Source organism: Sciurus carolinensis, chromosome 3 (genome assembly GCF_902686445.1).
Source record: "Sciurus carolinensis chromosome 3, mSciCar1.2, whole genome shotgun sequence".
Classification (NCBI taxonomy): Eukaryota; Metazoa; Chordata; class Mammalia; order Rodentia; family Sciuridae; genus Sciurus; species Sciurus carolinensis.
The window spans coordinates 145,235,568-145,253,622 of NC_062215.1; the positions used below are offsets into that span (position 1 = coordinate 145,235,568).

The following is an 18,055-nucleotide window of genomic DNA, read 5'->3' on the forward strand; positions in this document are numbered from 1 at the left end:
GGCGTTTACTTGTACTTTAAAATAAAGTCAGTTGAATTTTATTTTTTAGTTACTGAAATTTCCTACTTACTTTGTAATATAAGCAAGATAGAAAACCTTTTTTTTCAAGAAAAAAACTTGAAGACAGGTGAGATGGCACATGCCTGTAATCCCAGTAGCTGAGGCAGGAGGATCTCGAGTTCCAAGCCAGCCTCAGCAACAGTGAGCTAAGCAACTCAGTGAGACCCTGTCTGTAAATAAAATATGAAATAGGGCTGGGGATGTGGCTCAGTGGTTCAGTGACCCTGAGTTCAATTCCCTGGTACCAAAAAACAAACAAACAAACAAACAAATGAAAACTTGAATTTTTAGGAGGCATGTTTGAGTTTTGCTTATCTTATATTTACTCTGTATTTAATATAATATTTACCTACTAGTTACCGTGCAAATTCTGTTTTCATGAACTAGCAAATAGAAATGATTATAACATATTAGGAAGGGCTATGACTCAATATAAAGATGCATGTGACTTAACTAAAAGAGCTGTATCCTTCTTTGATAACATTCAATCTTTGAACTTATTAGAACTGACCCTTAATAATGAAATATTTTTCTTACATATAAGTAGATGAGAGGATAAATGTGTCTCTGCACACTAGTGGAGCAGTCATATTCACTTCATGTTGATGACAGAGGTTGTTAGTCAGCTTCCATCACTGTAACCTACCTAAGATAAATCAAATTCTGTAGAGAATGGGGTTGGGGTTGTGGCTCAGTGGTAGCACACGTGCCTTGCATGTGTGAGGCCCTGGGTTTGATCCTCAGCACTGCATAAAAATAAAGGTATTGTGTCCACCTACAAATAAAATGTCTTTAAAAAATTCTGTAGAGAAAAGGTTTACTTTGGCTCACAGTTCTGTAGGTTTCAGTGTTCATGACTGATTGGCCCTTTTGCTTTAGACTGGTGGTAAGTCAGAATATCATGGCAGGAAGCATGTGGTATAGGAGGCTGCTCACCTCATGGCAGCTGGGATTCAGTGAGGCAGGAAGAAATCAGAGTTCCACAACTTCCCAGTTACCTAAAACCTTGTATTTAGGTCCTACCTCTTTGTGTGTGTGTGTGTGTGTGTGTGTGTGTGTGTGTGTCGCGTGCGCTAGGGGTTGAACCCAGGTGTACTTTACCACAGATACACCCCGTCCTTTTCATTTTTAATTTTGTGATAGAGTCTCAAATTGCTGAGGGTCTTACCTAGTTCCCAAGGCTGATCTCTCACTTTCCATCCTCTTGCTTCAGCCTCTAGATTTGCTGGGATTATAGTCATGTGCTCCCACACTTGGCATTAGGCCCTACCTCTTACCTATTCCACTGCCTCCCAATAGTTTCAGCTGGGATTTTTGTTTTAACATGAAGGTTTTTTGGGGGACATTTCAGATCTAAACTATAGTAGAGGAAAGGCTAATGTTAAGGGGGAAGATCTCATGGCAAATCGGAGTGCTCCCAGATTTGAAAGACTATTTTTTCCCCCTTTAGTCTGTAGGACTGCTGCCACTGGACTTGGCATCTTTGGAAAACTTTGCATAGCAAGAGGAGCACAGACTTTGAAGTCACTGACAGATGCTCAAATATTGATTGCATCGCTTCTTAGTTGACTCTAACTTTGAGCAAGTTACTTGAAACTTGATCATGAGTTTCCTTATCTGTAAAGTGGAGATAACAATACTTATAGAGAAACATAGAAATCAGTTATCAAAATGACTCTTCTCACTGGAATTTTCTTGAGCCAAGGGTCATGGAGAGACTTCCCTAGGCTGAAAAGACCACATTGACATTTCTGGTCTTTGAATTTGAGCTAAGCATTTTCAAGTTTTCTAGACCTTGCTAGTTTCCTATCAGTTGTATTCCAATTTATAAATTTATAAATGCCCTTCTAGTTTTACAACCGCTTGCTCTGGAACTTCTTTGATTTCTGCTCTAGAATGGAATTATAGGATCCCTGAGGAAGAGAAATCCTATTATGTGGGAAGCAACAGAACCATTTTTCTCTATCAGTTGTTATTTTATGTGATTGGAGGACTATGAAGTCTTCTTTATGGAATATCTACTATGTGCCGGGCATGGTTCTGGGAGCTGGAGATAACCAATGAATAAACTGGCAAGGTCTTTCTGCACATGGAGATTATACCCTACATTTTCAGTGATCACAACTCAGGCTCAGTATAACAGAATATATAAGTAAACATTTTCATGGACAGGACAGTTTATTCAGTCATAATATGCTATAAGAAAATAAAGCAGACTAATATGAGTGACATGGAATGGGTGGGGAGTTGTAGGGGAAACTTGAGATTTGAGTTCAGAGAAGACCTCAAATGTCTGAGGGGGTGACATTTGAATTGCTGATTCATTTCTCACTTCACTTTTCACCAGCACCACACCTACATGATCCCAACTTCCAATCTACCAGTATGGTGATTGCCAGCATGATTTTGTGAAAGGATAGAAGGCAGGAATTGTGGGTGACAATAATTTGGGTCCAACTGTTTTCTCAAAGCAGAATGTATTAGACAACCTTTATGAACAGATGCTGAGTGCAAAGGATTCAGAAGTTGTATGTGGTTTCATTTGCCTTCACAGAAAGGTGAGAGGTAAAGCTACTGAGGGAGGGAAGAGATAAGAGTGCATCTGGACATTGTCTAGTTGAAACATAAAACATTGTGCAAACTATGTGCTGTATTTTCTTATTTGAAAATCACTGACCAAAGGTGAGGCTAAATTTAATACTTTTAAAAATAAATTTTTATCATAATGATATACAAACAGGTTAGGAAATCCTGGTAAATGCTATTAATATCATAGAATAAGACAATGTTAAGATAACAAGTTTCACATTTCTCAAAGGACAACCCACCAATAGAATTTTTATTTGAGTAATAAAGAAAAATGAAGCACTGATAACAACTATAAAAGACAAAAGTCAAATGTAATAATAGTTGAATATCAAAGAAAAATAATAGCCTAAAATAGGTTATAATTGTGAGAATAGCAAGTAAAGTTTTTTTCCCATAACCTAAATTTACTAAACAATGGAAATGAGGATTTGTATGGTTGTTTTCAGTCTGGGCAGCTCTCTCCTTTCTTTCCTCTAGTCTTCCAGTTTTAAAGGCAGAGTGGTTGAGAAGGACCCTTAAGTTTCCCCTCCAGTTCTTTATATATCAAGGGTGAAAAAACCTTTGCTATTATAGATGTAGTTCTCAGACTCTCACTAGAGGGTACTGTTGACTCTAAAACCAGAGGTTGCTACTGGTCTATTGTACATTCATTTCTGGGTTGCATTTATATTTAAAGAAAAGGTAAAGTCAAGCCTTCTCAGTTTTCCCTAGAAGTTGGTAAATGTCAAATCTGAAACCTCCCAAGAGCCCCATGCAAATCTGGCTGACTGTAGCCTCAGAGGAGCCAGATAAAACAGTGAAGAGATTACTGGAGGAGTTGGGTGTCAGATTCTAATTTCAGCTCCTGCACTAACCAGGAGGCAAGACTCACTGTACCTTCTCATCTGCTAAATAAAAGGACTGCCATAGATGATCCCTAAGTCCTCAATGCATCTCTAAAGTTCTGAGATTCTGGCAAAATTCTGCATTTAAAAGGCTGAAGAGTTTGTGTGTGTGTGTGTGTGTGTGTGTGTGTGTGTGTGTTTGGCCAGACTAAGGAAGAAGCAAAATCTTAAATTATTAAATTGTTAACAATTGAAATGCAATTTAATATAAGTGAAGTTTAATATAGATTTTAATACCAAAAGAGCCTTTAAATTAAAAAGCCTAGTCTTCCATCATATTAGGGAGTCTTAGAGCCATTCTTTCCATCTGAGCTTTTTTTCCTGTCGTTAATTTCAGACACGACCCATCATTCAAAGATCTTTTCTTTTGGTTGCTAGCTTGGTTGAAATTGGCAAAATCTGTTTATGTAGAATTGAAGAAAGGAGGTTGAATCTTGCTGAATGGAATGTTTCAGGTTAAGGACTAAATCTCCTGCTCCACTTTGTATTTATCTAATTTCCATCATACCTGTGTTTTGTTAAGAGTCATCTCCAGAGGGATTTAATTGATTCAGTTTCCTTTTTATCCTTGCTCCTTTTTATTCGACTCCCTTTCCTTGTCATATTTATTCATGTTGCAGAGTGAACATAGAATCCTTTCATAGAACCTTAAGAAATAACAGAATTCTAGGACCCCAGTAAACCCTAGTTCATTTCTGCATGGACTTCTAAGGATTAGCAAGACAGCTTGCCAAGCTTCACTTCACTTCAAACGCTTTGACACTAATACAAAACACCTCCTTTCCTCCAAATACTTTGTTTCACAGATGAGGATTTCCTCTCCTCTCTCCCACCACCTATAATCTCCGGATTTTGTTTCATCTTAAGGTTGGTTTCACACACCTCAACTTCCTAAAATGTACACTGAGCGCCTGAGGGTGCGCACACGCGCGCGCGCACTCTTGCTGGAGTACACGAGCCCCGCAGGGCCGGCTCGCAGCTACAGAACACATTCCATTCTTCGCGCTTGGGCACACCCCTCCGCAGTGAGGATTGGTCGGGCCAAACTCCCCTTGGCGAGGAAAGGCTCCTAAGAGGCTTAGACGCCTGCCAATCCCCACGGGCTGTCAAAACAAGTCTCCCTCTCTTGTCACAACAGAGCGGAGTGGAGGCCGCCGCCGCCGCCGCACTTCCTGGGGCCGCTGTCCGCAGGCAGGTGGCGGTTGAGCCCGCCTGCAGTCACCCGGCTCCGGCCCCTCTTTGGCTGCTCGCGTCCCAGCTCCGGAGGCCGTCTGGCCGGGCGCCAGGTGCCTTTTGTCTGGTGCAGAGAGGGCGTTTGCATCACATTTCGGATACCTTCCTCTCCTTTTCCCTCTTCTCTCTCCCGCTCACATCATCATCTCCCCACCCCCGCTGCCGTTGCCCGCCGGACTGTTGACCTCCTGGACCAAAGCCCGAGGACATCTCTGCTGGAGTGATGTCTCCTCTCCAGAAAGTTGCTGCCGTCCCTGCTGCTGCTGCTACCGCCTCCTCCGCCGCCGCAGGGCGGTGAAACAAAGTCTAGCGGGGCTGACTGCCGGTGCATGAGTGCACCCCTGCCCGGCAGCTGGGCTCTGCTGCCAGGCGTGCTATCTCCTCCAGGGGAGTCCGAAACGCGCCCTGCCATGGCCGAGGGCGCGGTCAGCAGGGAGGGTCCGGCGCCGCCCGACGCTGCTGGCGGCGAAGACGACCCCCGAGTGGGCCTCGACACCGCCTCGGGAGACGCCTTGGCGGTGGCCGCTGGGGGCCGGATGAGGGACCGTCGCAGCGGGGTTGCACTGCCGGGCGCCGCAGGAACCCCAGCGGAGAGCGAGGCGGGCCTCCTGGAAGCTGCACGAGCGACCCCCAGGCGCAGCAGCATCATCAAGGTAAGCGAAGCCACAACACCCCGGAGTGTTCAAGGGGATGATGTGGGTTACGGACCCGGGCAGGATGTACTATGTCCGGAGGCGTCGCAGGCGCTGCATTGTTTTCTCCCACCTCCTTCATTGCCAAACCTTCCTTCCTAGTCCGGAGGTTCCCAACTCAGCTCTTGGCCTTGAGAAGCAGAAGTGACTTTTTTTCCCCCCAGACAGCGGAGAAAAAGTTCCGCTCTGCGTCTTTGCATTTTGAGGGACGCTTTCCCTGATTTTCTGTGCAAGCTTCATTAACTGTGGAAGGGAGGACTTAGAATAGAAGGAGACCCACGGGATAGCTGTGTACAGCTCTCCAGCGAAGGGTTAGCATTTCCAGAACAGCAGAGGAAAGACACAGCTTACTCTCAAATGAAAAACAAACAAACAAACAAAAACAAAACCAAAACTCTTAACAAATGGTCCTGAAATCCTAAGAAGCCTGGACTTTTCCTGGAGGCAGGTAGAGTTTTCAGCGAACGCTGCAGCGCAGTAAAGAACGATGAAAGAACTCAGAGTTTGGACTGCAGAAAGCACAACCAGAAAGCAATCAATCCCCAAGCTTCTTCCCTAGCCCTTGTGGTTACCACCACATCCAGGAAAACGCTTCCCGACCCCCTATCCACTCCCACAGGATTTCTTTTCATTCATTTGGCGAGGAATTTGTAAACCTTTTTTTCCCTCCCCGTTTCCTGTATTCCTTCCACTTGGGGTTTGTTTCCTTTGATTGAGATTTCATCCTCTGGTTGCATGACTTTGGGGTAAGAATATTGGCACAGGTTCTGGCAGAGGGCCTCAGCATTAATTCATGTTAGTAACCATGTGCATGTCAGATTAAAATGGATTTTTGGTAGAGTAGTCAGTATGAATGAATATATATTCTTATATATAATATATTCTCTCTCTCTCTCTCTCTCTCTCTCTCTCTCACACACACACACACACACACACACACACACACACACCCAACACACCAGCCATGGCAGTGAAAGACCAACTGGAGCTGCTTACTATTCTACTTACTGAATGACTGCATCTGCTAATAACATTCACAATGCTTCTTCAGGTTTAAGCTGTGTAGCCGCTGCATAATGCATGTCTCTTTCCTAAGCTACTAGTGCCAGAGTGTGCTCCCACAGCATATCCATCTAGCTCCAAGTAAGGTTTAGGTTTTTTCCCAACATGGACACATGGAAATTTGAAATCAACCAGGAGATTTCTATATTAAAAGTAATGTGTTTGCGGGTAATTGCAAATAACTCATAGTATTTTCTGTTATTTTGTGGCTTTTGAATTATGTGAAAAAGAATATCCTGTTCTGGGTGTGAATTTAGATAAAAGGGAAATGACCTCCTTTTTTTTAACCTACAAGTCAAAAAAGCATATTGTTTTGAAACTTACAAAAGAATCACAGGGAATGGGTACATTGTGGATTCTAAGATACCATACGTGGACCTGTGTGCATGTGAAAATAGGTACCTTAAGATCGTTTAAAATATATAAATGAGCTCAGGCCTATAATCCCAGCCACTTGGGAGGCTGAGGCAGGAGGATCTCGAGTTCAAAGCCAGCCTTAGCAACTCAGTGAGACCCTATCTCTAAATAAAATACAAAAAAGGGCTGGGGATGTAGCCAAGTGGTTAAGCGCTCCTGGGTTCAATCTTGGGTATTTGCCTGCCCGGCAAAATATACATATATAAATGATAAAAAAGCAGTGGGGATTTATAATGTTGTAAAAAGTAGAAGTACTGAAGTATAAAGAATATGCGAATTTTTTTTTTTGTAGCTCTGCCACTGAGCTACATCCCTGTCTTTTTTTTTTTTTTCTCCTGTCCTTTTTATTTTTAAATTTGAGACAGAGTCTCACTAAGTTGCTGAGGATCTTGCTAAATTGCCCAGGGTGCCCTTGAACTTTCGATTATAGATATGCACCACTGTGCCCAGCAAGAATGGTGAGAATATGCAAATTCTTGCAACTAAGTTTGCCACTTTTAAATTGCACTATGCTGGTTTATATTCTCAGAAGGAGTGTTGCTGAGTAATGGTGCCTCTTGTTTTGAAGTTTCTTTTTGTGACAAAAAAGGAAGGAGACAGCAGAGTACAGCTCAATCTTTTCCCTACTTAATAGCAAATTACATAAAATGTGGTAAGTGGTCTTTAAATTTAAAGATACTGCAAAAATGAAGTCAATTATTTAAAATTAAATTGAAAAAGTAATATATACATATAATTTTTAAAAATCAAATGTTGCAAAGGAGTGTGAAGGGAAGACTCTTAGCCATTCCACACTCCCACTTACATAGTCCACCCTCACAGATGTTAACACTTTCTTAAGTATCCTTCCAAAATATTCCATACATATGTAAGCATATGTATCTATGTATATCTGGGATAAACTGTATAAGTTCCTGATTTTTTTTTAAGTTCCTGATTTATACAATAAAATTTGGCTAGTTTTATAGGCCTCAGAGTTTTAAATTTGCTTCAAACATTTTCAATGCTTAGAGGGTTGTCCAAGGTCATTGTGATGAATTAATCTTCAAGGATGACCTGGTGGGTCTTTGGTGGGCAGCAGTTGTTAGGATCTTTTCCCAGAGGTATTCATTCCCTTCTGGGGGGAAAGAGGCATGTGGGCTCTGTTCCTTTCTCTTTGAGATCAAGAATATTTTTATTGATATCTTGAATCTGCTGTCCCACTGTTTGTTCACTTTAGCATAGTAAAATGAGAATTTCTAAAAAAACTATAGACCATATAAAAAATATATGGTCTGTGTTCTATAGCGAGATAAAATGCATTATTCACAGTTTTGCTAAGAGTTCTTTTTATTTGGGGTTGAAACATACATAAAAATAAAGGCCTTAGAATATTTTATTTTATAAGAAAAACTGTTAAATGCAGATACAAATAGCTGTGATACCATAGTTGATATGCCTAATCATACCTATGAGCAATTGAAAAGTTGTGAATCATCAAATATTAAATATTTCAGCTCAATTTAGGGCATTGTTTCTATTTTAATGGTATTCTCTCAACTTGAATATTAGATAAATCAGAATAGTGCATTACTCTATCCTGCCAAAAACCAGACTGTCTTGTATATTAATCAAAGAAATGTTTGCAGTAAATTTGCTCTTCCTAATTTGAAAACATGTGTGAAGTTGAGAAAACAATTTCCTTCTGAGCTGATGAAAACAATGACAACATTTATCTGCACACATCTTTGGGAAGTCTTTCTACCATCATTGTGTTTCTTCCCCTATGCACCTAGTCCAAGGTTTTAAACAATTTAATATAAGAATTAAACTAGGTTCTCTTTAATTCATCTACTTTTTTTCTGCGATTATTTTTCAACAGCATTGATGTTTATAAATGCAGCTTTTTTTTGGTAAGTGTATTATTGTACTATACCATAGTAGTTCAATTGAATCCATTTTAGTTTCTTTTTGACATGTGGTATATAATGACAAGTTAGGACCATACCAACAGGTAATATCTAACAGGTACTATTTTGCATTTAGATATATTTCTAATGAAGAAATGAGACAGCAGGTGGGTGGCGCATGCCTGTAATCCCAGTGGCTTGGGAGGCTGAGGCAGGAGGATTGAGAGTTCAAAGCCAGTCTCAGCAATGGTGAGGCCCTGAGCAACTCTGTGAGACCCTGTCTCTAAATAAAATACTAAATAGGGCTGGGGATGTGACTCAGTGATTGAGTGCCCAAGGTCAATCCCTGGTACCAAAAAAGAAGAAGAAGAAGAAAAAAAAAAAAAAGAAATCAGACAATTTTAGGTATCTATACTTGATATTAACCTTAAAATATTTAACAAATTAAATTATATTCAATTCATATGTAACTCTATAATGTTCTGGAAATAGGAAGGAGTGAAGCTTATTCCTTATACCAGATGGTCTGTACTGAGATACATCCATGTTTACGAAGTAGCAGTTGGTTTTCCTTCCAGTATCTATAACATATTGATGAGTTCTGCATTCCTCTCTTTCTTTTTGATTCTATTTAAGTATGAATTACCTAGTCAGGGAAGAGTACAAGTTGTCACTTGGATCTCATGGACATGGGTGTGTGAGTTGAACATAAGAGTTGAGAATGAGGTATTGTAAAGCACCTAAATAATGATCAGTTTTGGTGTAGTTCATGCCTCATTATTGCATTATCATGACCAGGCTTACTATATCTGGGGTTTTGAGTTGCAGCCTCAAAGGTAGGCCTTGGGTACCAGTTGACTCATAACAAAGTTATGATTCTTCTCAGAGGGGTGAGTGGAATGGAATTCACATTAAGTGCTGCCTTCTATGAGTCAGGTACTAAACTAGAAGCTTTCATATATTTCATACTTAATCCTCACAGCAAGCCCTTTAATGTAGGGGAGGCAGAGAGAGCTACTGATAAATGTGGAGTCAGGATTCAAAGAGCCATGTTAATTGCACAACTTCTGCTCCTTTGCTGGTTCCACATGCAGGAGATTCACATCCATCAACACTTTTAAGTTAGTAACAATCCGAATACACAAGAGCATGACCAAAGAATCTGAATCTTGTACCCCAAGGCTTTTTGGGGGTAAATTGGTAAATTATACTTTCTCCCCCTACTCTCCCCAATTCAGAACATCTGGAGCTTGTGGATTTAGGAAAAGGATTGCAACCTTTCCTATTTTGGGCTATTTTGTCAGGCCTGTGCTAACAAAATTTGGCAGGTGTCAATATATGGATCTCTCTCCTGTCGTTATATGAATACACATATTGGTGTCAATATATGAATCTCATACATGTTGTTTTACACCAGGTCCACTTTCCTTATGTCCCTTTAGACAGTAGGGGTTTGGGAAGGGTTGTGTTCTCTTTTAGAATGATACATAGACGGAACAAACATCTGGGAGGTAGAATATGTATTATTCTAGGGGAGTGAGGAAAATAAGGGATTTTTAACTGTGCTCTAAAAGCATTTTATAGAGACAGTTATAAAGGGAAGTTAAATGTGATTTAAAAACTACCTTAAATGTTAGGCATACTATGAATTATATGTGGATTTTTGTAGATTGACTTGGGAATTAATAAGCATTTATAGACCTTCCCCCCCCCATACATATATATGTCGAAAGCTCCAAGTAAAATATTTATGGATGAATTTCAAAACAACAACCTGATTATTCAGTGGATCTGGCCAGAGTTTATGTTAAGGGGTGCTGTAAGAGTGTGCCTGGGTAGCTTCAACTGGGGTTCTGTTCCTGAGGGGTGATTCAGCTGTATAAGTGACATTGAATCGCTTAGATGGTATCAGTTTATTATCCCAGTAACTTCAGTCAGAGGTTTGTTTTCTCTAAAACTGACATAGAAATATGGTCATGTTTCACCTTAGAAGTGGTTGCTTCTTTTTATAGTGATTTTCTAATGTGACTTCTTTTTCTTTTCTGTCTTTTTTCTTTTTCTTTTTTTGGTTGGTACTGGGGATTGAACCAGGGTTGCTTTACCACTGAGTTACACCCCCAGTCCTTTTTTTTTTTTTATTTTGATACAGGGTCTCTTGCTAAGTTGCTGAGGGTCTTGCTCAGGTTGCTGATTCTGGCCTTGAACTTGTGATTCTTCTACCTTAGCTTCTAGAGTCACTGAGATTACAGGTGTGTACTACTGTGCCTGGCCTTATGTGACTTCTTATAGCACTTCTCAAAAGACTTTAGAAATATACTTTAGGTAAAGAGTCTTGTAATACTTGATGAAAGGTTTTAGACTTGCCAGTTCATTAGCCTGTGTTACTATTAGAATTTACACCATTTGTTTTCCTTTTTGGAGAACATATTAATGTTTAAAAAGTATAAGTCAATTACATAGCCCTTGAGGGGTTAAACACACGTGACTACTGTGGAACAGTTGTCTCTGCCTTTCCCTTTTCACAATGGAGAAAACAGACAATTAAATTGTGTACAGCAAAATGTCAATTGAACATTTGTTGCTAAATAACACCTCAGGCATACAGCAGAGCATTATGAAAAGACATCAGGAGACAGCCGACTCTACCTTGGTGCTACTGAACAAACAATCCATTACCTGCTTTGGGTAATAATGCCAGGGCAACTGAATGGGCAGTGACCCGGGAGTGGCCCAGAGAAAAAACTGAACCATCCTTCCTGCTCCCTTAGTCTCTTCTGTTCAATAACTGAATAACTGTGAATAGTAAAAATAATCCCACATTCAGGAGTAGTGTCCAGACTAAGAGACACATAACATTGTACAATAAAAAAGCGTCTGACTTTAAATGAGTAGACAGAAGTAAGAGGCAGGAGTAAAGTGACTTTTTGAGTTTGCCTTAGGGTCTCAGCACAGTAAATGAGCCACTGTTTATAAGATGGGGAGAGAGGTAATAAGTCAATAAACCTTATTATAGTGAAATTTATCAGTTCTGCAAAATTACATATTTTTTAATAATATAAAATAGGTTTATCTGTAGTTCTGTCAAATCTTACTCATCTCTGTATCCTAGTTCATTTCTGTATGTGATTTCTCACAGTCAGATGCACTAGAATTTATTATCATTAATGATTATTTTAAACTGATATTAACAATTAGGACCAAGAGCCAATTTCTTTCTTTATTATTATTTTTTTTTGTAAACAAATGGGATACATGTTGTTTCTCTGTTTGTACGTGGAGTAAAGGCATACCATTTGTGTAATCATAAATTTACATAGGGTAATGTTGTTTGATTCATTCTGTTATTTTTTCCCTTCCCCCCACCCCTCCCACCCCTCATTCCCCTCTATACAGTCCTTCCTTCCTCCATTCTTGCCACCCTCCTTAACCATAACCCTAAATCTAACCCTAACCCTAACCCTAACACTAACCCCTCCCACCCCCGCCCCCCCGTTATGTGTCATCATCTGCTTATCAGCGAGATCATTCGTCCTTTGGCTTTTTGAGATTGGCTTATCTCACTTAGCATGATATTCTCCAATTTCATCCATTTGCCTGCAAATGCCATAATTTTATCATTCTTTATGGCTGAGTAATATTCCATTGCATATATATGCCACAGTTTCTTTATCCATTCATCAACTGAAGGGCATCTAGGTTGGTTCCACAATCTGGCTATGGTGAATTGAGCAGCTATGAACATTGATGTGGCTGTATCTCTGTAGTATGCTGATTTTAAGTCCTTTGGGTATAGGCCCAGGAGTGGGATAGCTGGGTCAAATGGTGGTCCCATTCCAAGCTTTCTGAGGATTCTCCATACTGCTTTCCAGAGTGGCTGCACTAATTTGCAACCCCACCAGCAATGTGTGAGTGTACCTTTTTCCCCGCATCCTCGCCAACACCTGTTGTTGCTTGTGTTCTTGATAATCGCCATTCTAATTGGGGTGAGATGGAATCTTAGGGTCGTTTTGATTTGCATTTCTCTTATTATTAGAGATGTTGAACATTTTTTCATATTGATTGATTGCTCGTACATCTTCTTCTGTGAAGCGTCTATTCATTTCCTTAGCCCATTTGTTGATTGGATTATTTGTATTCTTGGTGTAGAGTTTTTTGAGTTCTTTATAGATTCTGGAAATTAACGCTCTATCTGAAGTATGGTTGGCAAAGATTTTCTCCCACTCTAGTCTCTCTCTTCACATTACTGAGAGTTTCCTTTGCTGAGAGAAAGCTTTTTAGTTTGAATCTATCCCAGTTGTTGATTCTTGCTTTTACTTCTTGCGCTATGGGGAGTCCTGTTAAGGAAGTCTGATCCTAAGCCGACATGTTGAAGATTTGGACCTACTTTTTCTTCTATAAGATGCAGGGTCTCTGGTCTGATTCTGAGGTCCTTGATCCATTTTGAGTTGAGTTTTGTGCAGGGTGAGAGATAGGGGTTTAATTTCATTCTGTTGCATATGGATTTCCAGTTTTCCCAGCACCATTTGTTGAAGAGGCTCTCTTTTCTCCATTGCATATTTTTGGCCCCTTTGTCTAATATGAGAAAATTGTATTTATTTGGGTTTGTGTCCATGTCTCAATGACATACCTTACAGAAATAGAGAAAGCAATTATGAAATTCATCTGGAAGAATAAGAAACCCAGAATAGCTAAAGCAATCCTTAGCAGAAAGAGCGAAGCAGGGAGTATCGCAATACCAGATCTTCAACTCTACTACAAAGCAATAGTAACAAAAATGGCATGGTTTTGGTACCAAAATGGACAGGTAGATCAATGGTACAGAAGAGCCAATTTCTATAACCACAGCAATCTGTCTCATTTTAAGTATTGGTCAATGTATTGTAATTCAGCTAACATTGATGGCAACAAAATCATAGTATGACAAAGTATTGGAATAGTCTCTTGAATTTAAAATTGGATTTCATTTGTAGTTTTATTTGTAACATCTTATGTGGGTGTGTTTAAAAGAGATATTATCTAGTTTATTTTTAACAGTACCACTTTAACTCACCTCATTTATAATCAGTCTAGCATTACTTTGAGAAAAGTGGGTTTGTACATGGTGAGTAGAAAAGAACCCTTATTATGTTATTATCATCACTCCAGGAAGAACAATTTTGACAATACAATCCATCCAAAACAAAAACAATATACAAGCTGAACTATTTCAGTAAGTATGTTTAGTTTCCCAATATTTCTCATTTTGTATTTGTAAATTTATGAAACACGTAACTATTATAGGCAAGGATATCGTGTGTATCTTTAATCATACAACTTTGTATTCAAAAGTTCAAAATACCCTTGAAAGAAAATATCTGCTTTGCTCATTCTTTCATTCTGATCTTTTTCAAGAATCTTTTAAAAAATGCTAAATCTGAAAGAAGCATAGAGGAAGTGTAGGCAATATGTGCAAGTCAGAAAAGTTGAATTATTTGTATGGCACAAGAGCCTGGTTAGAAGTGGTGAGATTGTGATGCTACTGAGGGTTTGGGGAATTAGAGCTATTCAAATTCAGAACACTTCCCTATGAGACATAAATGCACATGAAGGCAAAATGAGGCAAAAGGACACTTTACAGTTAGCTGGAACCAACATTACAATATAGAACTCTGGAAAACTGAACCTGACCATGTTGTAGGCACGTTTCTCTAAGGTCTAAGTGACTTCAAACCAAAACATGCCAAATATCCTGTGTTCCTAAAGTCCATACCCTCATTCTCACATCTGACAGCTGGTAATGAGGGTGATCAGAGGCGTACTGCCAAAGGCAGAGAATAAGGAGTCAGAGATGTGGTCAGCAGGGAACCTCCTTCGTCTGAGCCTGAGTCAGAGTCAGGCTCAGGAAAAGGGCATCTGTGTTATAGACTGACTTTTCCTGTTCCTCTTCAGGTTCACCCTAATTGTTAGGTTGAGGAGGAAAGACAGAAGACCACAATGGCCTATAATGGCCACAATGACAGAAGGCACCCAGGACTATCTCTCTTCTGAAAGCTTCAACCGATAAAACAGTCCAGTCAACCTCCTTGAACTTGGCAATCTCTTAATTTTTGGATAGGGGGTGTGGGTGTGGGTGTGGGTGTGGGTCAAGGAATGGAGCCTTGTGTTCCGCCTAGAGACTGACATGCAAGATGCACAGTCATCTTTAGCATTTGGTGGAGTCCAGTTTTGAAATATTTTGGAATTATTGATTCCATAATTAAATACTATATACTTAGAAATTCTATTAATAATTAAATTCTTTTTTTCTCTATTTACTGTAGTAGATAAGACACATAGTAACCTCTTGAAGAGGTCTTCCTACTGAGAAAGTTTCTTTATAAAAACAGGAAATGTTTATATAATATAAATATAGAGTTTGCATTGTTCCAAGCACTTTGTGTGTATTAAATTATTTGATTCTCATAATAACCATATGAGATAAGTCTTGTTATTATTATCTTAATTTTTAAAGATAGGGAGATTTTAAGTGACTTGCCCTAGGTCACATATAGCTAGTAAATGCAGATCCAGGAAATGGGCCCAAATCTCTAGCTTCAGAGACTGCTTTTAATCTTTATACTATGTATTCTCTTAAATAATATTGATTTAAACCTTAGCCGGTATGGATGGAGTAGCAGATTTTTAATTGTTATCTTACACAATATGTTCAGCTGAAAAATAAAAAAGATACAATTCAGAGAACAGTTTTGGGAAATTCTCTCAAGGACTATTTGAATCCATTTCCCCCTCAATTTCATAGCCTTCCACACAGAATATTCATGCCATTTCATTTGGGAAGATTGGAACTCCTGCTAATATACTCCTTAACCAATTTTAGCATGAAGCAAGATTTTATGATCCAACTTTGGTATAAATTATACATGCTAAAGATGGACTCTTAGTCATTGTAACCTGATATGATTTATTTTATAGTTTGATAGTTCTATCTTCCAGCATCAATAAATCAATAAGGAATATTTGAATCTCCAATCCATAGAATTTGCAATTTTGTTGTTAAGTGGCAGTGAATATAATGCTATATGATTGAAATTTGCTCCCATTTATCTTTGAGATAGAGATAGTGCCCTGTAGGAAGAACTTACTAAATATTTGTCAAAAGTCTGTTTGATCATTTAATTCCTTTTCTTCAATAGAAATCCCAAAGTCAATGTATGGGAAATTCAAATACAGATTATGTCATGAAATTAGTATCCTTTTGTGTTAAAGGTAATGAATTCACTGTGCTGTGCAGGGATATAGTACATGACTAAATGGTACGTAGAATATGACCACATCATTTGGAGACTGCCACTTTTTAAAGGTACAGCCAATTTTTTTGATGAGACATTTGTATGTCAGTTTTAATTATCTAGTTGCAGTTATATTAATTATTGAAAGGATATACCTCTCCCCTCCCCCCTTACCCTTCTATTGCAGCATTTGCACTATAAAGTATTTGATTACAATCTCTTAAAGTGGGTTTTTTTTTGACAAGATAGGCTTCTCCCAAATATATGAAACTTAAAAAAAATATTTTTCTAATACTTTCTCATGTGTGGTTAGTTAGCATGGGGTCAAGCTAGTTTTGCAATACATGCAATGGTGTTTGCTAGACATATGGGAAATCAGAAGTCTCAACAACAGGTAACCTTTGGTCTTTGACTTTCTGTTGGGTGTGATGGTTTTATCCAAAGAAATGTTCATTAGAAAAATAACTGCATGGGCTGAGAAGTCACACTTAGAAATATTATTAGTTAAGTTTGACTGCTGGGCTGGGATTGTGGCTCAGTGGTAGAACACTTGCCTAGCATGTGTGAGGCCCTGGGTTCGATTCTCAGCACTGCATATAAATAAATCAATTAAATAAAGGTCCATCAACAACTAGAAAAAATATATATAAAAAAAGTTTGACCAGAAACTGGGAGGGAAGAGGAATGATCAAGGTGTGCTAAAGAGGAATGGAATCAGAGGGGGCCATATTTGTAAGTGGGCTGAGTAAATGACGCAACAGTGTCTCTTTACAATATATTCTCTTATTCTGCTGAAGCTGCTGAAGCTGTACATTTTGGAATTTATTTGTTTTGGATTTTGATGGATTTCGTTTTCTCTGGAGAGCCTTTTAACTAATGAGCACTCCACATCTTAACATGTTTAACAGTAATTGCGTGGCACAAAGCTCTTTGAATCTAGATACTCCTAGGAGGGATTGAGGGAGAACCAGTCTGGGTCATTGGTGGGAATGATTTGCCAATTTTGTTACTTTGCTATTTTTCTAGCCCAAGCCCTAGGAAAGTCCAAGGAAATTCTTCATGGTTGTGCCCTCAGCATGACAGGTTCATCAATACAGAGGAATGCTTTCTGAAAAACAAGTCATCTTAGCAGTTGACATAATGGGATGGAGATAGTTATATTGCTAGAGTTAACCTTCGAAGTGTAACACAAAAGGCTCTGAATATTCAGGGGACCATGAACTTTTATGTCCAACCCTTTTTTCCTTGCCTCCATCTTACTGAGAGGCCGCCTTCATTATTTTTCTAGCTCACATCCTTTCCCCCAGGATAGCTAAAAAGAGAACTGGGAGGAAGAAGGTAGCCTTGGTGGTGAGGTGTGGTTCCTTAAAAGAGCCTATTTCTTCTACTTAACTCCTTGTTATGGTTTGGAGAGAAAAAACTCAAGATACAATTCTTGAGTATAAGAGTAGGCAGGTAATGGTGGTGGGCATCTAACCATACCCCTCTTCCGCATTTTCTACCATTAAGCTGGGATGAATGCTCATCTCTTCTAAGTTACTGGAATGTCAGAGACCCTGACACTATTTTGGATATGGGGAAGAGGACACTGTAGAAGGTGTCTGGGCCTCTTGCTGTTGCCCAATCCAGAAAGGCCACACAAGTGAAAGAACTGTAGTAGCAAAAGACTGGAGCAGGAACTGAGGAAGGGTTAAAAAAAGTCATTGTCCACAGTATGTCTCTAATATCAGGATGATGAATGTGCAGGGAAGAAGGATTCTTTGGGCAACAAACAACCCCAGAGAGAGTCAGCATTCAGGTGTTTACCTTACACAGAGATCCATTGGTTTGTTCAGGGTTAAACTGAGGAGCAGAGAAATCAACCCAGTGGGACCTACAGCATCCCTATGAGGTCCATCCTCTAGGGAACTCTTGGCCTCTCCTATTCTTACTCCATCCCAACCCCAGAAGGGAAGAACTGG

General features: G+C 39.4%; 1 protein-coding gene across 2 annotated transcripts in view; it reads left to right on the top strand.

The window, feature by feature from the left end:
* The window catches only part of Plcl1 (phospholipase C like 1 (inactive)), a 350,580-nt gene that overhangs the window by 14,013 nt on the left and 318,512 nt on the right, over positions 1 to 18,055 (top strand). Inside the window, exon 1 of one of the 2 annotated variants that reach the window (XM_047545122.1) lies at positions 4,684 to 5,419. The exons of the other annotated variant lie outside the window; for it this stretch is intronic. Coding sequence (XP_047401078.1) covers positions 5,096 to 5,419 — 324 coding nt within the window. The 5' untranslated portion in view covers positions 4,684 to 5,095. Of the gene's footprint in view, positions 1 to 4,683; positions 5,420 to 18,055 lie in introns of those variants that run through there. 2 annotated transcript variants of the gene reach the window in all.